This window comes from Sorghum bicolor, chromosome 2 (assembly GCF_000003195.3).
Source record: "Sorghum bicolor cultivar BTx623 chromosome 2, Sorghum_bicolor_NCBIv3, whole genome shotgun sequence".
NCBI classification, from domain to species: Eukaryota; Viridiplantae; Streptophyta; class Magnoliopsida; order Poales; family Poaceae; genus Sorghum; species Sorghum bicolor.
In genome coordinates, this window is record NC_012871.2 from 6,003,978 (window position 1) to 6,027,168 (window position 23,191).

The window sequence follows — 23,191 nt, forward strand, 5'->3', positions numbered from 1 at the left end:
ATCGGGAGATGCAAAGCCTGGACAGGGGTGCTCCGCGTCTCCTCGCCGGTCGCCGCGCGCGCGCTCTCGCAGGGAGCACGATGGCCAAGGGCCGAGAAACTTCGCGACACATCGGATGTGGGAAGCGGACAGAGACCCGGATCGCTACCGCATCATCAGACGGACTGCCTTGCTTGCCTATCGGATCCAACGGGCGACGTGGCCAAATACGGTGCAAGATTCGTCTTTTCAAGATACTCTACGTCTCTACCATATATATGATTTATTTATATGAAGCTCTTTTTGGAATATTATATAGGGTATATAAAAACAAAAGGTATATCCATCCAATCCAGCATGTGCAAACTTTGCACGACCACACGACATTTATCCATGTGTCAAAAAGGATTCACTAATTTCCAGCAAAGTTTATCGATTCAAAGTTCTTTCTAGCAAATAAATTGCATATTATATATGAAATACTTTGGTTCTTAATAAAGCAACAAAACTTAAGATTGCTCTGAGAAATTGGAGCACGTTTAATAATCTCAAAAAAAAAAAAAAGAGGAGAGAAACAAACAACAAGAAGAAACTGGATCATGTTTGGACTTGTCTGCACTGCAGACAGACAGCCTGCAGTGTGGCTGAAATCGAAGATCCTGATTTCTGCCGGTGGGAGTGGGAGCGAGCGACGCACTACCGACAATCCCAGGATGGAAGGAAATGCAGAGGCCACGAGCACCAAATCCGCACGAGCGCAGCCGGAAAATATCGAAATTTCCGTAGTCCGGCGCCGCCGCCCGCCTGATCAATGGAGCTCTCCGTCGTGCCATCCCTCTCGCTGTCCCCGCGCCGCGCCCTTCCGCCGCTCCCGGCCAGGAGGGCGGCGCGGCGGCCGGCCTTCGCCTGCCGCTGCAGCTGCTCCGCGGACGCCGCGTCCGCGGTGGCCACCCGGCGGTGGTTCGCCTCCCTCCTCGCCGCCGCAGCAGGTTCTTGGTTGCTCTGCTCTTTGGTTGTCTGGGTTCTGTTCGCCGGGGGGACTGCGCGTTCTGATCGTTTCTTTGCGTTGTTTGGCGTAGCGGCGGGGGTTGGCGTGGCCGGAGGCCGAGGGGAAGCCGGCGCGGTGTCCACCAGCAGGAGGGCGGTAAGCACCTGACGACCTTGTACTCCTTTAGACCATCTATCAGGATTGCGTCAGGATCCATTGATCTTGTGAAGTTGGGTTGAGATGTCTGTGCTTTGTTTTCGTGTGGTTGCAGCTCAGGGCGTCCAAGATTCCTGACAGCGAATTCACCACCCTGCCCAATGGCCTCAAGTAAGCGCTTCATCTGATTTAGTTTGTGTTGCTGTCATTTTGGGGGAAATTTGGTTCTGTTTTTAGTGTCTCATGTATTAGCATGGGTATGAATCAGAGTTCAAAATAGGTCGTTTCACTGACATAAAATCTTTATTCAGAGATCAGGCATTTTGCTGATCCTTGTTTCACTGAAAAGATGAAGCATGCTTTTCTATTGCCTGAATCTGCAAAGTACTTACCAAATTTCTGACTAGGTACTATGACATCAAGGTAGGAAGCGGGGCTCAAGCTGTTAAGGGATCCCGTGTTGCGGTAAGTACCACCACAATTTGTGTATCTGGGATCTAGCATGACATAGCCTTAATGGACGAATCATTGGCATTTGCATTTGTCTGCAGTATGCAAATCATACATGACACTGTATCTCCCTAAAAAATATAGTTGACGCTGAATGCAATAATCCAAGGAATAGAGGAATGGTGACCATGAGGTCCCTTGACTCCTGAGACTGGGAAGTCTGAATTGTGTTCATTTGCTTACTGATTTGAAGACGGAATTAATCTCTTCTTGTTTTCTAATGTGCTCTTGTTTTTTTAATCATGTGAATAAATTAATGACTTGCTTGAAATTAGTTAGCATGCTATAACTAGTTGACCGCTGAAAAGTGTCCCCTAAAACTAAGAGATCCCTTTTGAACTTTGATTTTATCATATACCACATGCCAGTGTTGTCATACAAAAAATGATATTTTTTTAACTACTTACAAACGACCTGTATGAATGTTTACCAGCTGCATTGTTATTACAGATAACATAGCTGCATTTATCTTGTATAATGATCAATGCTTAAGTTAGTGTAGGTACATTATGTGGCCAAGTGGAAGGGCATCACATTCATGACAAGCAGGCAGGGTCTTGGTGTTGGTGGTGGAACGGTACTGCTATAACATATTCTGCCTCTTTCTCCATATAATTGCTACATGTCCTCACATCAGAATGTGCTTTTAACTTGTACCAGTCAGTGGTGGTATTGAGCTAAATTTTCCTGACATCTTTTTTTTTACTGTCATCCTGACATCTTATGAAATCTAATATTGGAGAAGTTCCTTGCTCCTAATTATATAAGTTTATCATTATTTTGGTGCTTCTTTATTTGCATGAGTAGAAGTTTCTGGACAGTTTCCATGTTACTTATATTTGATAATCTCAATGTGGTTGTTTAATATTTGCTGTTGTTTACAAGTCTTAAGATTATGTGCAGCCATATGGATTTGACGTAGGCAATTCTGAGAGAGGCAATGTTTTAAAAGGATTGGATCTTGGGGTTGAGGGAATGAAAGTGGGAGGCCAGGTCAGTAAATGCATCTTTTGATTTGGTTTCCATATTTGACTTTTCATTTCAAATAAAAGGAAATACATGGACTCTATCTAGAACTTATATGGGCACTGATATGGTTAGCTATGAACCTGAATGAGTATGACTAAGTTCTCCGTGTGTCCATCATTCAATTCTTTACGAAAGAACAATGTTAATGTAATTTGTTGTGCAAGTTCCTTGTGTGATGCCTTAAAAACAATATTGAATATCCATTTGTGTTTCAAACAAAAGAAAAGATGCATAACAAATGTTGGTCTACTCCATCCATTTCATTCTTTTCAACACATATATATGGGAGTTTTAACAGCATTGGAAAACTTTCAGAGGTTGATAATCGTTCCTCCTGAACTGGCATATGGAAAGAAGGGGGTCCAGGAAATTCCTCCAAATGCAACTATTGAGGTAAACTGACATTTGTTTCCACATCATTTACAAATTGTCATGTTCTTTATCAGTTGAAATCATCTCTTCAGTTTTGGTTTTTTCCATCTTATTTTTTTATGTTCCCATTTTTCAATAGCTGGATGTCGAGCTACTATCAATCAAACAAAGTCCATTCGGGTAAGTGTGGTTGACTGCTTGTAGTTGACATTAAATTTTTTTTCTCTCCAACCGCCATGACAATATAAATTTTCTTTTATGCAGGACTCCTGTGAAGATCATTGAAGGATAGTTGTGCATAGAGTTCTGAAGGAAATGGTACATAACTACATATTTGCATGGACAGTGGAGTGTTGCTATTGAAAAAGGCTAGTTTACCAAATATGCTGGTGCTATTGCATTGATAGTATTCTCTTGTAAGATTTCAAACTTTATTGAAATATAGATTTTTTTCCCCCCACTTATATTTGATTAAGATGGATCCTTACCGATTTCTCCATTACCTGTATTGTTAGAAGAATCCTTGCAGTAAACATTTAGTTGCAAAGAAAAGTATAAATGGTTGGCTACCTTGATAGTTATATAAATAAAAATAAATTGATGTTTGGGATTCCATGTGCAGTTTGTTATTTGAGTTAATGGAAGAAGTGCATACTCTCTGCGTCCCAAAAAAAATGTAATCCTCACTTTTCGGGGAATTAAACAATTTTAAGTTTGTATTTTCATAGCAAACCTATTTTTTGAAGACATAAGTTTAATACTATTCTTTTGTATAAACTTTAGAACATAAGAAAAGTTGGTCTGGTTCAAATCTAGAATTGTATTCTTTTTGGGACGGAGGGAATATACCATTGTGGAAAAACATAAATAATACAGTAATATGCAACTAGATGTATAAAGAAAAAGCCGTAAGATAAGAACCAAATGGACGACTGTCTTCATCTATCAGACGCAAGCAGAAAGGTTAGATTTTGCACGTCAAGCAATCCTGGCTTATCTGTGGTGATTTGGTCTACTTTCTGATAAGCATGTCCCTGTTGACCTATTTTATTACTATGCTTGTCTGTTATCAATCATGACCACAAGGAGGGAAGCCTTTGGCTGTTAGAAAAGGTTCCGTGGTGCCTAGCAGATGATCGTGGGCAATGTTTTAAACAAGGAGGTAACCCTTTGCATCTTCTGCATGCAAAGTTTATGCTTTCTTCTCATAATCAAGAAATGGAACAATACTAATCTTGCCTTGAAAGATAAAGATGATTTCTAGGTTGTTTAAAACTCAGAGCTGCTGGTCTTTATCTCTGAGGTATATTTATGTGAAATAAAATCAAATGGTATGGAATAACCCTAGCCTATACATTTTGCTTGTTCCGGAAAACCTTTGTTTTTTTTTTGTTCTTGACCAAGGATCAATGTTATCGCAACATCTATATGGATGGTTAAATACCTGAACAAACTTGGCATAGTTTAGCCCTGAAGGCAAAGCAATGTAGGAACAACTTTGGGTGGGCATACATATAGTAGTTAAAAGCTTATTCCACTGAGAGTGGAGGAATGATGAAATCTTTTCAATGGAAAGCAAGAATGCAGAGAGCATCAAGAATCTTCTTCTGAAGATAGTATTTCCCTTAGCTTTTCCCCTGGCTGGTGCTTTTATCTGTGACCTCATAACAAACAGCGCAAATAGGCACAGTAGTTCCACAGACTCATCTGGTAGTTCGTTCCAATTGGAACAATCATTCAGTTCAATCTGTGAAGAAGAGGAGGAAGAAATGGAATCAACTCGCCGCACACAGCAAAAGTTGGCGAGAACAGAGAGTGCCTGCAGCACTGCCGGCAGGCTTCTGATCAGTGAACTTGCAAGTGCAAGGCAGGCTTCGAATGCCGAAGAAGCCATGGTGGTAGAGGCCACCGAGGATCCATCAGAAGCTGCATCCAAGAACCAGATCCATGATGACCAGAGAACGAAGACAGACGAAATGGCGAGCCTGAAGCTCATGGTGTCAGCCCTTGAAGACAGAGCCTGCACCATCGAGGCACAGTTCCACGAGTACTGCGACATGAAGGAGCAAGAGTCAGCATACCAGAAGATGCAGATCATGTGCCTGGGCATGAAGCTGGAGCTGCTGGAGTCTCAGAACCAGCGGCTCGAAGCAGCCGCCGCAGAGATCCGCGCGGCCGCCGAAGAGTTTGCGGCCATGAGAGGCAAGCTTGAGAGGCTGCAAGGCAAGTTCAAGACAATGTCGAAGAGAAGCAAGCAAGATTCGGATGCTGTTGGTGAGAAGATCGTGGCTCTCAATGCGAAACAAGCCCAGATGGCGAGAAGGTGCGAGGAGTTTGAGCAGGCCATGGAAGAGATGAAGCAGCTGACTGTGCAGCTTCTGGAGCAGAAGGGAGCAAACAATGAGGTAATCCACTGACGATCAAACGATCTTGTTGGCTTCATCTTTGCTAGTATATTTGATTATTTTTTCGATCAGTGATTAGCTAGAACGGCAATCAGATGATGGATTTGATGGATCAAACTGCATGCTCTGTTTTCCTTTCCTGCATGCATCATTGCAGAACGTGGAGGTGGCGGTGGAGAGAAGCTTGCGGAACCTGTCGAGCGGGAGGGACCTGGTGGACGGGCTGGAGGCGCTGCGGGACCGATGGGCGGCCGGCATGGAGGAGATGATCTACCTGGGCTGGATCACGGCCTGGCTGCAGCACGACCTGATGCTGATCGACGACGACAACGACTACGGCGGCACCTACGGCGGCGACGACGACGAAGAAGATGAGCAAGACGGCGTGGCGCCACGGCATGCGCCGGAGGAGCTGGAGGAGGAGAAGAAGAAGAAAGGGGAGACGATGGTGGCGTCGGTGCCGCCGAGCAACCAGGTGGAGCTGTGCAAGGCCGCGTCCGTGTCGTCGACCGGGTCCGGGTCGGCCCCGCCGCGCCGCAGCGTGGAGACGGAGCCGTCGTGCATGGGGTTCGCTGCGGCGGCGTCCGGCGGGCGCGGAAGGGACGGCAGCGGCGGGTGGAGCATCGGGCGGCCGAGGCTGCTCCGGAAGCTCCGCGGGTGGGCCGCCGGAGGGAAGGCAGGAGGAGGCAAGAGCAAAACCACGCGGTGCAGGATCGTGGGACCGTGTTGTCAGAAATAATAAATTGAATTAGCCGATTTGTGCATATACTAGATTTGTGCGTCAAAATGGAGAATGTAAGTACTACTTTTTCCAAACGCGAGAATTGTACCCTTTTCTTTAAGGTCTCGTTTAGTTCTCAAATTTTTTAATATATGTACGGAGCATTAAATATATATTAAGAAATTTGTCTCATAAATTATAGATATAAATAATTTTATTTATATTTAACAAATATTATCTAATTATATACAGTATTAATTAGGTTTAATTTTTTTTTTTGTGTCGTAAATTATAAACAAACTATATAATTGGTTTGTATTTTTTTATCTATATTTACTGTTTCTAATAAAATCTGAATCTGAAATAGTTTTTTTGGAAGAATAATCAAAAGCCTCAGATCCCCGAGCGCCGCCGCGTGGCGTGTACTAGCTTCCTCGCTTGCCGCGGCCGCGGAAGCAAAATCTTCTCCCGTCGATATCCCCCGCATTGAACTCGTCGTGGCCGGCTCCGTTCCCGGGGAGAGAGAGAGAGAGAGAGAGAGAGAGTAGTCTATCCTGGCCGCACGCATTGAAGACGGGAACCCTCACGTGTCCGCTCCGCCGCGCGCCCTGCCTCCCACGTGTCCGTTCGCGCCCCTCGTGGATGGACACGGCGCCGCGCGAGGCGGCAAAGGGGGAGGGTCCGGATCCGGTTCTGCCTGGCTGGGGCAGCCCCTGATGTGGCACGTCGACGGGGAGCAGGCTGCATGCATGCAGAATTGCAGGTGCAGCAAAGGGAGGTCGTCTGCTGGCCGGCCGGCCTCAGGATTGATGCATCACATGGGGATCACACGTGGATTATCGCAAAGTCGCTACGACGCCGGACATGCTTTCGCGCAGCACCACACCACCTCGCATGGCTATATTGTTTTTTTTTGGGGGGGGGGGGGGGGGGGGGGGGTTGGGTCAAAACGCAACCGCATGTCATTGTTTACTTCACGAAAAATTTTGTATTTATCTATCTATTATAACACTTTCATTTACATTTGATAATTATATCAAACCATGAGTTAATTAGACTTAAAAAATCTAGTTAAACTTACAATATGAAACCCAAAACAACAGCTATTTTAGGATAAAAAAGAGTAGTGTTTAAAAACCAAGTCTGTGTCGGTCGCCTTGACGAGAAAGCAAGGTAATTGTCCGCGGCTGAGGGACTCGTTTCGAACTATTGGTCGTTTATTAGTTTGAAAGCAAGGTACTTCCTCCGTATTTTTACAAAAGTGTCATATTTAATTTATCTTAAGTTAAATATTATGATCTTTGACCAACTATTTTTTAAAATCTTTACAGTTTCGTAATATATAACTATTATGACCGTCTTTCTGATTTTCATTTTAAGAAAATGGTGTCATATCTTCAATCTGCGACTAACTTGTTAGTCTTATACCTTATTAAAATACTGTCCCCATCGATTCTGTGGGTCCACCTTCTCTTTGTTTCTCCACTCCATGGCCTTGTTTAGGCCCTGTTTAGTTCTCCACCCAAAAATTTTTCATCCATCCCATCAAATCTTTGGACACATGCATGGAACATTAAATGTAGATAAAAAAATAAACTAATTACACAGTTTAGTTGAGAATCGCGAGACGAATCTTTTAAGCCTAGTTACTCCATGATTAACCTTAAGTGCTACAGTAACCCCACATATGCTAATGGCAGATTAATTATGCTTAATAAATTTATCTTGCAGTTTCCTGACGAGCTATGTAATTTATTTTTTTATTAGTTTCTAAAAACCCTCCCGACATCCTTCCGACACATCCGATGTGACACCCAAAAAATTTTCATCCCCAATCTAAACAGGCCCTTAGTTTCAAAAAGATTTCGGATTTTAGTACTGTAGCATTTTCGTTTGTTTATAGTAAATATTGTCCAATCATAAACTAGCTAGGCTCAAAAGATTCGTCTCATAAATTATAGACAAACTGTGCAATTAGTTTTTATTTTTTTTATATTTAATGCTTTATGCATGTGCCATAAAATTTGATGTGACAAGAATCTTAAAAAGTTTTTGAATTTCGGGGTGAACTAAACAAGCCCATGTCTATCAAGTATCAACTTCCGGTCACCATCAGGCCATCTCGGCAAACGCAGCTCACACACACATGCTTTTCTTCCTCGCCATGGCAAGCATCATCACGGCTGCCCGCCCTCGCACAAGATAGAGCACACGCATGGCCTCCGCGGCGCCATGCATGTCATCCTCTTATGAACATGTCCTAAGCTTGCCGCCGCACGCATGCAACCGCACCTCGCAAGGCAAGACAATCGAAGCTCTAGCTCCGGTGTCAAAGCACTCAATTAGCAAGCAAGCTAGATTCCTTGTGATGGAGGCATCGTCGTCGTCCTTGCCTTGACACCTAGTCCACCAACCAAAACCAGCTAGCCACCATGCGCGCCACCACCTCCGCCGCGGCTCCTTGCTTGCCGTGGTTGCGTAGCCACGGCAGGGCCTCGTCGGCGGCCGCCTACACCGCCGTGGCCGCCTGCCTACTCGCGCTTGTGACCTTCTTGGTGGTGGCTGCCTTCTGGGACCCCAGGACACAAGCTTCCACCTGGTTCCTGTCGTCGTCGTCGTCGTCGTCTGCCTCGTCCTTGACGACTGCCGGTGGAGTTGGCGGTGAGCACCTCCTGGCCACCGCCAGTTCGTACTACTCCGACGGCGGCGGCGGCGGCGGCAGGAACAGCACTGGCAAGGAGGTGCACGAGGAGGTCCGCGGTCAGGGTGGTGATGACGATGGCTTCCTCTCCTTGGTCAACTCCAGCTCCGGCGGCTATGGAGCGCCGCCGCCTCATCAGATCTCCGTCACGCGGCAACCACCCGCATCGGCACCGGCGCCCGCCGCACTGGCTCCGGCGGCGTCTCCAGTGACGGTATGCAGCTCGTCTATCTAACAAATTAATTAATGGTGTCTCTATTTTCTTCTTTCTGGTTGATTATTAGTTCATTTGAGGTAGGGGCTTTGTTTAGTTCGCGAAAACAATTTTTTTTATGTTAGAAAGAAATTTTCGGATATTAATAAAAAATAAATTATATAGCTTGTCTAGAAACTATGGACGAATTTAGTAAGCCCTAAGTAATCCATCATTAAAACATTGGGTTAATTAAGGTTTAAAAGATTCGCCTCGTGATTTATAACTAAACTGTGTAATTAGTTTTCTTGATTTATATTTAATGTTTTATGCATATGTCAAGATTCGATGGGATAGGTGAAAAGTTTTTGAAAGAGTCCTCGTCTCTTTGATGATATTGGCACAAAACCCTATATGTAATCAATGACTTTTCATTCTTGAAATGCACTGTTTTTAGAGGAAATTCCATACTTGCATGGACACTACTCAGTACTTTTTGGAGGAATATCTTAACTGAACTTGCATGCCACACTTTCTGGAGCATATAAATGACGTCACTATTTTCTTCTGTTTTCTATTATCTGATTAGTTCGTTTAATCACTTAAGATATATTATTGTCTCTCTTCGATGATATTAGCACATCCTCTGTTCATTCTTGAAGCGCACTGTTTGTAGAGGAAATGACATACTAGCATGGACACTACTACGGTAGTAGTACTTAAGCTGATTAATTGTGCAAGTACTGGAGGAATGCCTTAAAAATCTCTGTTTGGGGTGCCCATTAATCACAACTGAACTTGTAACTAATTCTTATTATTTCTGACTTGACACGCATGCCGAATTCACTGGTTTTTTTACACACGACGAATTCATGACGTATCTAGTAGGAAGACTACTCTCATTTATCTCATCATGCCACCTTTTGGGCAGAGCATATCTTACTTCCTGTACTAACTTTTTCAGTTCAGTTCACCTTCGAATAATCGAATTCATGAGTAGGTTTGCTGACACCAGTTCAATCATGATTCATCAATCATGCACCAGCAATGAAAAAATAATAATCAAACATTTGTGCATCAAAATATATCATTCGTGAACATATTTAGTTAAATATTTACTAAAAAAAGCCAGAACACGTGTTCCCACCACAAGTGACGCGTAGTTGTCCTCCGTGTCCTACGAATTTTGGAGAAGGCAATATGTTATTGGCTTGCTTGCCAATTTGCCATTGCCAGTGACAGTGAGAACTGAGAAGTTTAAGGAGCAAGCCAAGACAGGTGCAGGTGCGTCCCTTTCGGGGACTTTGACCTCAGAGGGCTCTCTCGGCTCTTCTGCACTCTCAAGATCAATTGGGGACCCAGGAGAACAGTCCTGCTGACAGGGGGCTCAATTTGTGCTGTACTACACATTTTATTACAGTTGAAATGTTCATGAATTCGTAAAGAAAGGAAACTGGTTTGAATTGAGCATCCCTTATGATGATCCATGAGTTACTTATTAGACCCATTTTTGCTTTTGTTATTACAGGGGAACTCAGATGAGGTGATCCGAGCCACGCCGCAAGTTCAGAGGAGCAGCGACATCAAATTGGAGCGATTAGAATTAGGTCTCGCGAAAGCTCGGTCGGCGATAATGGAAGCCATCCGAAACAAGGACAAGAGATCTCCCTTGCCTGACAAGGATTACGTGCCAATGGGGCCAATCTACAGAAATGCCCATGCATTTCACAGGTAGGTAACGTAATTCTAATTCCTGTCGAAACATCAACAAACATGATACTCGTCTGAAAATGTCTGAACGTAATTGTTCTGAATGCCTGAACACCAAAACATTTTCATTCAGTCACACTGATTACTCTGAATGTCATCTGAAACCTCCTCTGCTGAGTGCTGACACTACTTGACATGTACTGCACACAGGAGCTACCTGGAAATGGAGAAGCAGCTGAAGGTGTACGTGTACGAGGAAGGCGAGCCGCCGGTGTTCCACGACGGTCCCTGCCGGAGCATCTACTCGACGGAGGGCAGGTTCATCCACGCCATGGAGACGGCGACCCGGCTGCGGACCAGTGACCCGAGCCAAGCCCACGTCTTCTTCCTCCCCTTCAGCGTCGTCAAGATGGTGAAGACCATCTACGAGCCGGGATCCCACGACATGGCCCCGCTGAAGCGCACCGTCGCCGACTACCTCCGCGTGATCTCCGACAAGTACCCCTTCTGGAACCGCAGCGCCGGCGCCGACCACTTCATGCTCTCCTGCCATGACTGGGGCCCGTACGTGTCGTCGGCGAACGCGGAGCTGTTCGGCAACTCCATCCGGGTGCTGTGCAACGCCAACACGTCGGAAGGGTTCGACCTGGCCAAGGACGTGTCGCTGCCGGAGATCAACCTGCGGAGCGACGCCGTGGAGAGGCAGGTAGGTGGCCCGTCGGCGTCGCGGCGCCCGTTCCTGGCCTTCTTCGCCGGCGGCAACCACGGTCCCGTCCGCCCCGCGCTGCTCGCGCACTGGGGACCCGGGAGCGGGCGAGAAGACGACCCGGACGTGCGGGTGAGCGAGTACCTGCCCACCCGCGGCGGCCGCGCCGGCGCGTCGGCGGCGGCGTACACGGACATGATGCGGCGGAGCAGGTTCTGCCTGTGCCCCGGCGGGTACGAGGTGGCGTCGCCGCGGCTGGCGGAGGCGGTGTACCTGGAGTGCGTCCCCGTCGTGGTGGACGACGGCGAGTACGCGCTGCCGTTCGCGGACGTGCTCAACTGGGACGCCTTCGCGGTGAGGGTGCGCGTCGCCGACGTCCCGAGGATCAAGGAGATCCTGTCGGCGGTGTCGCCGCGGCAGTACATCCGGATGCAGAGGCGGGTGAGGATGGTGCGCCGGCACTTCATGGTGCACGGCGGACCGCCGCGCCGGTACGACGCGTTCCACATGATCCTCCACTCCGTCTGGCTCCGGAGGCTCAACGTCCGGATCGATGCTCATGCACAAGGCTGAAGAATGTATAGCCGTATAGTACGTACGTCCGTACCGTACGTGTACGTACAGGTGACACGTCACACGTCTGATGTGAAGTCTAACTGGAGGGAGGGACATTTTGACAGGGTTAATATGGGATGAATCTTGGAACTACTGGGTCTTGTAAACATTTGTCAAAATTAAATTAGAATCCAATAGTCTGCTTGTTTGTTTGTTTCAGACTTGCAGTGCATGCATGTAGCTGAGTTATTCTGGATCGGTTACCATTGTTGGCAATGTGACAGCAAAGTGCTAGCTCTTGTTTTGTGTTGCTCTGTGTTCTGGTGCCAATGTGACAGCAAAGTTGACACGATGACGGAAAATAGATAGTACGGTCGGGGAGTACTTGGTATGCTGGCCAAGTCAAAAGGCCAAAGCAGTACTTGGCACGATCGCACGCCTCTCCAAGATACAAAGTCCGTGTGTACAATGGAAGTCCATGTAATAATAACTGTAACCCCCCAGCGAAGGCAAACAAAAGAAAAGAACTTACCTCTAACGATAATTTTGGTGTATCGTGCCTAGATTCATCTTACAATGTAACAGGGGTTTACATACTAGAGACCCTTTTGATTTTGCAATACTATTATCGAGTCATCTAGTCGATCCTATAGTCACCAATGGATTGATTGTGCGACTGGTTACCATCAGTCTGATGGTTTTCCTCGGTCTGTTAAATTAGAATTTTAGGATGCAGGGAGTACCTCCTTGTTGACAGCGAAAATATGTACACGTGTAATGGATTTCAACAATAAACTCTGCATCAAGACGATCAAGAAATATATTTGCAATATCATATTTGAGGTTCAAATGAAAAAGAAAAGAAGTTTTACACCACCACGAGCCGATACCTCTTCCACTGCCCCAAGGCCCAGTATGTGACAGACTAGTACTAGTAGGAATGCTCTACAGTGCAGTAAAGATTTGGGTTGGAGGAAGAGGATCTGTAAATTTCACTCACGATTCCTTCTCACAAAGTGCATGTCTTGCGTACTGACACTAGATCTCTTGAAACCTCTCCTAGTGATACAGTAGAGAGGCAAAAAGGGGTGACTCCGCGTTTGTGTGCTTCCGCCGACGAGAACGAAGATCGCCTCCGTCTCTGATGGCCATGTGGCCTTCGGACGTGAATCTATGCTTCTGGGCCTGGCGTTGTAGATTAGTTAGGTTTAGGTGTTTTGGCGGCGCTCGTTTGGTGGAGAGTAAAGTTTATTTTGCCTTTGAGGGTATGTGACCTTCACTCTCCCACCCATTGGATTCGCTTTGAGAAATATGCAAAAACACATCTTAGTGCGAAACTGTTTTGAGATGTGTGTTTGTACACTTCTCAGAGCGAATTCAATGGGTAGGAGAGTGAGGGCATATGCCCTTAAGGGCAAAAAAAAAAACTTTGGCGGAGGCAGTGTCGTCACTATGTAATAAGGTACTCTTGGCTTTCTTCCATCTCGTCGTCACTAGCTCTCGTGCCGATAGTAAGGCCCTGTTTGGTTCCACGGTATTTTCTTTTTATCATCCATCACATCAAATGTTTGGACACATGCATGAAGTACTAAATATATACTATTTGCAAAACTAAAACAACAGCTAGAGGATAATTTGCGAGACAATCTTTTGAGCCTAATTAGTCTATAATAATTGTCAAATAAAACGAAAATACTAAAGTGCATGTTAATTTTTATCACCCCAACCAAACACCTTCTAAGCCTAAGGTATGGGGTTTGGTCCGATTTAGAGACCTAGTGGGAGCTCTATTGCTTCCTCACTTGATCTGGCACTTCTTTTGAAGCTCTAGATCGTGAGTTCTTGTCCCTCCCTTGTTTTCTTTGGAGGTAGTTGATACCCTCTTCGGTGAGGCTCTAGGGAGGCAATGTCTACCACTAGGCTGAGGATTCAGGTTGGTCGTTTACTTGCAATTGCTTAGGTGGTCTTTTTCCGCTTTTCGGTTGCTTTGTTGTCCGTTGATTTAGGATTGCTTGCAATGCATGTGGCAACAAATCCCAAGTTTCTCGGTGACGAGATGGCCGATGGTCATCTTTTACTACTAGGGCATTCAACACATCAACGACATGTTGATGATTTCGACATGGTACTTATCGTGGGAATGGAAAACTTTGTTGTTTCTTCGTCGAGAAGGGCTTTGGCTTCAAGTTGCATGTGTTTCCTCTCCAATTTCTAGTGCGACAGGTGTTCGTTGAGGGGGCTGCTCCATTCACCAGTGACAAAGACGACTGGGAGACCTTTGTATAGACCAAAATGTAATTTTTCTTTTCTTCAAGAGTGCCTTTGTAGAGGTTGCAATGTAAACCATATCTTTATCTTTACCTAATATCTAAGCATGAAAATTTCAGTCTGCCTTCGTAATTCTGTCCGCCCTCCCTAGAAGTTAACGTACGCGACGACGCCGCGAAGCTAGTGTCAAGCCAGCCCACCTCTGGCATCGTCAAGACCTCCATCGCGCTGCCGACGGGCTCGCCCAAGGACCCCAAGGGCATGGCGCTCAAACTGCCTTGAGGCGCCGCTGGATGCGGACATCCCCCAGCGGTGGCCGTGTGGTGGTGCTCAACACTATGAACCTGCCACTGGTGAAGGACGTCGGGCTGGGCGCCGACCTCGTCCGCATCGATGCGCACTCCATGTGCTCGCGTGGGCTTCTCATGCGACTCGGCATACCAGGTGACGTACGTACATCGTGCGCGGCAACGGGAGGGTCTAGGTGGTCGGACGTTAACAACGACATTGCAGCCCGATCTTCAGCCACCTGGTGGAGTGGTGGGGAAGACGTCGGTGTGGAAGACGGTGTCGGCGGAGGTGCTGCAGGCGTCGTTCAACACGACGCCGGAGATGGAGCAGCTGTTCCGGTCCAAGGGGCTCGACTCGGAGAAGTTAACAGATAGGATGGTCTATTGCTTGTGCTAACTTTATGTTTTTTCCTAGCTGAGTTTTTTTGTTATTGTTGTCGAATCTACTACATGACTACTAATTTGGAACCATTGAGCAATTAATCTTACTAGGGGCTTCAACTGATGATTACAAGCTGTCACATCTCCAGTTGTGCATATTGTTTCAGCCATGACGTTGCAAACTAGAAGGAGGTGAGTTCCCTACTTTGTTGTTGGAAATAATTCAGTAATTCATTAGTTCAATTCATTAGTTCAATATTCTCATAAGCTAAGTATCTTGGATTATTTGAGTCCATACAAACTGGTAGCCTATGTTTGCTTTACCAATGAAGATGTGAGGTCTGATTTGTCGCTTATAGTATTGGTGATTTGGTGTATATACAAGGTACAAGTAAATTATTCAAATTACTGTTTGATTGTGAGGTTTAAGGAGCCTAGAAAATTCCTTGGAGAGGGCTCCAAGATATGTTTTATACAGGTTGTAAGTGTACATATTGGTCAAGTGGTCATGTGGGTCTGCAACTGTATGCTTGCCTATGTGAGTAGTTAAAGTGAAACCCTAAATAATATTGTTGTGCAAACTTGTGTTGTGGTAGACTGTCATGAGAAAGTTTCTGGATCTTAAAAAGTGCTTATAAATATCTGACTCGTGCCGTGTGTTTCTATCCCTAAACATGTATGGCTTCCACTATTGGTTAAGAAACCATTTAATTGTGGTTTTTCTCTATCTATTCTTGGTATTGGTCACCACTATTGAGGTCACGGCTGCACGCCACGTCAACTGACCGTGTTGATTAACAATGGCCGTTGCGATGATTCTTGCAACGCCCTTTCCCAACAACACTGATCCTCCTGGCTGCACCATCAACAGTATTCTCTATATCCCAAAATAAATGTTGTACTTGGTTTCCGTGACAAATGGTTGACTCGATTTGTTAAGAATATTCAAATATATATATCTAACGATATTAATTATGTACCATAAATATTAATAGTTTTATACATATATTTAGTTAATATTGTGTATCGGAAAGCGCAAACGACAGATATTTTGCAGCACATTTTGATTAGAAATCACGAGCATAAGACTATGATTAGGTCTAAGAAAGAAAGAATTTGGTATTTTGCACGGAGCAATTAACGGCGATGGTGGGCTACAAAATGAATACTCTCTCCGTACCCCCCCCAATTTATAACGTATGGTGGGCTGAGATCTTTATTTTTAGATATATTTTGTGAATTAATATAAGACTACTTTAAGTTAATATTTTTTTTCGTTGTGAAAGGTTATAATAAAGTTAAGTCGATGTAGCAATTTTGTTCAGCCCCTCCTAAAATATTTTCTAGCTTCGTCCCTGCCCAGATTAATAGACGTAATTTAGGACAGGATTGTGGTAATCAAAGAGTGATTAATTAGGGGGTAGTTTTCCTGTTTTGTCCCTATTAAATGTTAAATGTTGTTCGCATGATAGTGTTTCGTAGCTCAGTTGGTTGGCTTTTTGTGGGCTGAGGCAGCTGGTTGCGAGTTCGAGTCCTAGCTGCTGTTCTCGCGTGCGCTGGTTGAACGGGATGTGAATCAAGGAGATGCATTAATCGCGGCGCGCGCATGCAGCCATGCAGAGGGGCAATCACGTCCACACCTCCCGCCGCGCATAGGACGTCTATCTTTGTGAAAACGGCTCCAGAGCCTAAAACGACTATTAATCTAGGTATAGAGGGAGTATTACAAACATAATGCTCAAAATGATTTTTTTATAATAGAAACAAAACATGTCGAACTTTGAATTATCATGATATTAAGTTGTATCTATTGAGATTTTATTTCTTTTCATTTTTCTTGTGGTGATACCGTTCCTTTTCTTGCAAAGTTTCATGGTTCCATTAGCCATTATATTTTAAAATTTTAATGGACTAGGATCTATGGAAAACCCATTTCTATGAAGGAATTGGCAGATCATGTGGCAAGTTATGTTCACTGATATTGTGCGGGAGCAACCTCCAGATAGGGAGCGGAGTCACCTTGATCTCACGAACTGAAACAGGTGGGGCCACCATCGCTGGACACGGCAACGCGTTGTTGCCACTTGAAGCACTGTGACCACAATCACGGGTAGGACAAAGTTGGGTGGGCCCTCCGTTGTTGGTGGCGGCAAGGTGTCGTGTCCCCTTGAAGCACCACAACCTCGATTGCGTGCAGGTTGAAGCTGAATGGGCCGCCGTCGCTGGAGCGGCAGGACGTCGTGTCCTTTGAAGTATGAAGTCGGGCAGGGCTGCTATTGCTGGGGGTGGCAAGGCGTTGTTGAAGCACCACGTCCCTAGCACCAGGTACGTCCTTTCGTGCACCTGCCGCTTCTTTATTCTAGAAGTTGGGCATTAGGTTTAGGCTTTAGGTAGGTCATGTAGGTTTATATGTTTTCCTTATTGTCCAACGGTAGCCATTTTTTTAGACTGCACTATCCATGACTGTACATTTTACAAACTTTAATTTTTTATTAAATGTCAGTTTAATATTAATATTTAATTTAAATTATTGTTATTTTATCGTACGATCTGTATATTTTTAATATAAAATGTTAGATATCCCGTAGCAACGCACGAACACGCTACCTAGTATACATGTGAAATACAATCCCGGTTTTCTAAAAAAAACGCGTGTCTTCTGCTGACCCACCTGTCATCAACAACACAAAGCGCGAATAGGTAGCCTGTGGCAGGCGGCACTCTTCCCCTCCTCCCCCCTTCTCGGGCCTTGTTTAGTTCCAAAATATTTTGCAAAATCGACACTGTAGCTTTTTCGTTTGTATTTGACAAATATTGTCCAATCATAGACTAACTAGGCTCAAAAGATTTGTCTCTTCAATTTCGACCAAACTGTGTAATTAGTTTTTATTTTTTTTATATTTAACACTTCATGCATATGTCTAAAGATTCGATGTGACGGGAAATCTGAAAAATTTTGCAAAATCTTTTGGGAACTAAACAAGGCCTCGGATTCGCGCCGCCGGCCAGTGGCGGGAAGTCCAGGACTACTCTAGATTTTGGCTCAAAATTTTTTTAGTACTCTTTTCGGCCTATAGAAACTTGACCTATTCTCTTTCTCGGTTTCTCCCTTCTCTGAGGCCTTGTTTACTTCCAAAAAATTTTGCAAAATAGGAATAGTAGTACTTTCGTTTGTATTTGACAAATATTATCCAATTATAGACTAACTAGGCTCAAAAGATTCGTCTCGTCAATTCCAACCAAACTGTGCAATTAGTTTTTATTTTCATCTATATTTAATACTTCATGCATACGTCCAAAGATTCGATGTGACGGGAAATCTAAAAAATTTTGCAAAATTTTTGGAACTAAACAAGGCCTCAGAGTCATCCGACATTGGCGACATCCCCATCCCGCATCCGCCAGTGGCATCCGCATCTGAGTCGGGCGAGGACTCGAGACGGGGTCTGGCCACCCCCGTGTCGCAGTGCCGCACTGCCGCGCCGTCGCGCGCCCACCGCGGAGGCGGAGGCGGCGAGCCGCGGTGCCCCCGTGCCGCACGCCGTCACGCGCGGACGCGCAACGCGCCCACCACGCCGCACGCCGCCACGACCACGCCGGCCAGCCCCGCAGCGCGCCAGCGCCCCTGCGCTGTCGGCCTGCCGTTGACCCGCCGTGGCGCCGCCTTCCTCGACCCCTGCCGTGTGCCGTCAATCAGTTCAGTTCATGAGTTCCTGGTGAGTTGATTTTTTTTCTCCCACTGTGATTTTGTTTGACTTAGAGCCAATAATAATTAAATAAATTTGTTGATATATTTTTAGGAAGTTGAGGCTTGAAGAAATCAAATATAGCAGTTTTTTTCCAGAAACATGAGAAGAAAAAAATTACAACTCAGAAATTAAATTGTATTGTCGCAATTTGCTTATTTTATAGTCATTTTATCAAATTTTTTCTTTAAATTTTGTCGTGTTGCGCATGAAAAAATTTTTTAGGACTACCTTGAGTCCGCCACTGCCGCCGGCGGGCGAGCTCCGCGCGCAGCCCCGCCTCCACCGTCGCCTCGCAGCTCCGCCGCGGCCGGTCGATTCCGCTGCCGTATCTCCGCCGGCACCTGCACCAGCACCCGTAGACCCGCCATCCCCTGAGTCCGAACCCCAACCCTAACCCCATTCCATCCGTCGTCTCTGGCAGCGGCACCCGACAACGTCGCTTGCCAACGCTCGCGGCTGGCGCGCGATGGAGACTGAAGTAGGCGGAGATAAGCTGAAGGAGTCCACTATTCCCGGCCGCGGCAAGAAGAGGCCGCTATCCCCGACATCTTCGCCGAGCGACGATGGGGAGGACACGCCGATGTCCACCAGCGACGACGACGACGACCGCTGGGAGTTCAGCGACGAAGAGCAGGAGGAAGAAGGAGAAGAAAACGACGAGGACGATCAAGGTATAGCCAGAGCTCTGCTTTAATTTTGTTTTCTTTTTCAGCCGGATAGATCTACTTAAATGAATACAGCATCATTCTACTATCACTCAAGAACAAGAAATAGTAACATATTCTCTTAGTGCTTTGATTTGTTATTTTTTGACGTTCTCTGTGGGCTGGGATTTATCCATACTGAAATGCTGCACGAATAACATTCAAATATTTTTGGTTAGCCCTTTACTTTCTGTTTTTTTGGGTACTACCTGGATTATGAACTATGGTTGATGCTCCTTGATTGGGTGACACTGCGAGGAAAAACACCTAGAACGTGATACTTTCCGTGCTGGAAATAGTTCTTGTCTGTTTATCATACTAGCCATGAACATGTGATTTGATTTCAATCTATTGTCAATAAGAACACAAATGATAGTTTTCTGAGAAAAGGAGATAATGCATAATCTTCTGTGTTCGTCAGGTACCCATTATTTCTTTGCTAGCCTTTTTCTGTCATCACTTAGGAATCCAATTTTAGCTTCAGCATTAACGAGAGGTGGCTGGAGTTGAACTTAACATCCTGATTTGATTGTTTCAACAATTTTGGATGTAGGGATGGGCCCTTTTACAGTCGACAATTTTCCAAGGTTTAGCAGTGACCATTTTGAGCAGACTGATACAATATACAGATATCCAGGGATTCATCTTCGAGGCCCTCCACCACTCAGCCTTTTCTGTGCATTTAAAGATTATCCTGTTGGTGTCACAAAAGGCCGTCATTGGTTTGGTAGTTTGTATCAACTCTATGATGAATCTGAAAGTAGGTGTTTTCTTTTTATTAATTCCATTCCAATTGTTTTCATTTGTGACATCATTTTTTAATAAATTGCAAATCTCCAAAAAATTCTTACGCTCTATTTATTTGTATATATGTAGTCAGTTTGAACAATGCCCAGACCATTGATTGCTCAGAACATTGTCACTGCAAGGCAACAGACTTGCTGCAATTTATTGATATTAAAATCGCTGGCTATCGCCACACCCAGCCTGGACATGCCAAAATCTTTGGCTTCTTTGCAGCCCGGGATAAGATTGAACCTTTACGCAACTATGTCTACAGACGTGGGGTTGACAATTATGAAGCTGTTTCTGTGAACCAAAAGACGGTAATTTGTTTTTACCTAAATGCTTATTTATCACTTCAAAGTACTGCATAAAAGCTGCTTTTTGTTGGACATCTCCACATTCAGTCATTATTTGCATGTTGTGATGTCTGAATCCATGTTACAAGCCTAAAGCTGCGGTCGCATTGTCATAGTAGAGGAAACACTTGATTGTAGTGGTGGTATAGTGCATGCATGTCGTTGCCTAGGCGTCCAGGCACTAAAAAAGCCTGGGCGTCCCTGTCACCAAGACCGAAATCCAGCACAACAAGGGAGGGGGCGAGGGAGAAGAGGAAGAACTAGAGGAGGACTTGCAGGATTTGGGGAAGGCCCAGCTCCTATCTCCACCCCATCGCCATCGGCTCCCATGGCCATGGCAGCTTTGCTCACTGGCCAACTGCAGCATCAGGGATGTGAGAGGGGCAGCAACAGGCCAGCAGCTCTCGATCTGCAGAGTGGAGAGGGATCTGCAAGGGGGTGGCACCAGCATGTGAGGGGAAGCAGCAGAGAGGACCGGAGGAGAGGTGCCACGGCGGTAGCAACAGATGTGGGAGGGGGAAGGGGGAGAGAGAGAGAGAGAGAGAGGGTGGAGGGAGTAGAGAGGCAGCACCTGATGGAAGGGTCTCAGAAGGGGGAGTGTCAGCACTAGGTCATGCTTAGGGTAGGTTATATGGGCTGCTTGGTGGTCTATTGGGCCGGGCTTTCTTAGTTTCTTCCTCTTTCTTCTTCTTTTCTTTTTTGTTTTCCTTTCTCTACCTTCTCCACACTGCAGCACTGAAGTTCTTCATATTCATATGGCGTCGCCTTGCCTTGCCTTATGTTCACCTAGGCGTTGCCTAGTCGACTTAAAAGGGTGGCTTGCCGCATCCCGCCTTACCACCTTGATAACCCATGAGTGCATGTGTGACTGTTTATGTGTTTATTTTCTAGTTATCGATAAATAACTCAAAATATGATGTACTGTGCTTGTGGTTCCTGATTACAGGGTATGGCGCGCTTGTCATTGACTAGCCCTGCTCGAGGTATATGCATTACAAGCCATGCATTGTTTGAATTCGAGCTTTGTATCCGAACTGAAGATCCATCTGAAGATGAACCAAAAGGTGACGTTTTGATCAAAGGGTGTACTGAGATCAGCAACATGTTTGGAACAGAATCATTTGTCAAAACTGGCCGTCTGTATGGGGAGAAGTGTGCATTGGATGTGAAGTTTGCAGTTCTGAACATTGCTGTTCAAGCAATAGTTGACGTTGAGATCCTACGTGCTCCTGCCTGTGGCTTTGATCTGAAGTTATACGCCAGGACCAGTGGCTTTAGTGATGTGATCCGTCTTTTTGAGGGTGTTACAGAAGCTGGGCGCAGATTTAGTTCTGTTGTAGCGGTGGTGCTTCGTAGTCACCTGGATCTTCGTATTACAGGGTCATTAATAGATAACAGTCACCTGTCCAATGAAGGGTGGACATGCAGATTTAATTCTTGGTATCATGGAACAGTGGATAAAGAGGTTGAATCTTGATGATTTCACCACAATTTCAGTGAAGGTCACTTGGAAAGCTGTAGCAGACACACGAAGACTCTTGAAGGGCTAGTGGAGTTGCATTTACTTGTGTGGCCATTTATGTAGAGCCTTCTTCCATGTAGTACTACCGTGTTGTTTTAACTCTTGCCAAGATAGACTTGTAATAGCCCTAATGCCATGGCTATTCCAGCCAAACAATTTTATTTTGTCTTTTATTTATGTCTATGTTGTGTGGTTTATGAATCAAGTTGTTTACTTGTTTATTGCACTTTCTAAATATTTGTATGATGTTCGATGGTTTCTTTAAATCTATAGAAGTTAGTAGCATTTTGGTTACAACTTGTGCAGTGAATCTTAACCATATGCTTGTGTATTGTTTACATGTATTTTTGATATCCTAAAATATTATACTTTGGTGCTTTTTTTTCATGTATGAGCTTTTAGTTTTCGTGCCATAAGTTTGACTGGATATGTAGAAATAGCGTGTAATTATGAAATAGATTCAATAATTTATCTAATGATATTAATTTGGTATCATAAATATTAATATATTTTTATATATATTTAGTTAAAGTTATTTTTTGAGAAGTAAAAATAACAGTTATTTAGGGACGACATGCTATAACAATGTACCCATGTCCCTTGTATTCTAAAGCTCTGTTCGCTGGGAACACACAATAAGTTTGTAACAAGTTGAACCTGCTTTTGTGCACAAGAACCGCAATAAGTTTGTAACAAGTTGAACCTGCTTTTGTGCACAAGAACCGCGTATTTGATGTGGGTAGATATCTATTTGCATGCATGCTAATATTCTAACACAAAAGATTATTTCAGGAATTATACCACGCAAAATACATGCTATTAGAGAAATAAAGACATGCCTCATACTCGAATCCTCCCAAAATAAAAGATATTCTCGTCTATAGCTATATGATAGCACAGAAATAAATACATTATTCTTAATAACCACAAAAAAGACGTCATTTGCAAATGGGTCATGGCTAGTTTTACAAAGTATGTGACACACGTGCACAATAACCAATCATTGGGTAGCCATTTGCTCTAGAAGCTGGACAACATAGCATTAATTAGATTTGCTCTCACTTCTTGCTGCTACTCTCGCCTCTTATTGTCTTAGTCTTCTCTTTTGAA

The 23,191-nt window shown here is 44.8% G+C and overlaps 3 protein-coding genes and 1 pseudogene across 3 annotated transcripts; all 4 read left to right on the forward strand.

Moving 5' to 3' along the window:
- On the forward strand, positions 607-3,529 carry LOC8075048 (peptidyl-prolyl cis-trans isomerase FKBP16-4, chloroplastic). Its single transcript, XM_002459423.2, has 9 exons — positions 607-968; positions 1,059-1,123; positions 1,239-1,294; positions 1,531-1,588; positions 2,136-2,210; positions 2,537-2,626; positions 2,978-3,055; positions 3,174-3,214; positions 3,299-3,529. The coding sequence occupies exons 1-9, from the start codon at positions 791-793 to the stop codon at positions 3,324-3,326; spliced, it is 669 nt and encodes a 222-aa protein (XP_002459468.1). The 5' UTR covers positions 607-790; the 3' UTR covers positions 3,327-3,529.
- Positions 3,787-6,347, forward strand: LOC8063635. The gene is made up of 2 exons (XM_002459424.2): positions 3,787-5,439; positions 5,597-6,347. Exons 1-2 carry the CDS (start codon positions 4,603-4,605, stop codon positions 6,176-6,178), a joined length of 1,419 nt encoding a protein of 472 aa, XP_002459469.1. The 5' UTR covers positions 3,787-4,602; the 3' UTR covers positions 6,179-6,347.
- LOC8063636 (probable glycosyltransferase At5g03795) lies at positions 8,295-12,317 on the forward strand. The gene is made up of 3 exons (XM_002459425.2): positions 8,295-9,075; positions 10,583-10,785; positions 10,975-12,317. The coding sequence occupies exons 1-3, from the start codon at positions 8,593-8,595 to the stop codon at positions 12,041-12,043; spliced, it is 1,755 nt and encodes a 584-aa protein (XP_002459470.1). The 5' UTR covers positions 8,295-8,592; the 3' UTR covers positions 12,044-12,317.
- LOC8063638 lies at positions 14,082-22,307 on the forward strand (annotated as a pseudogene).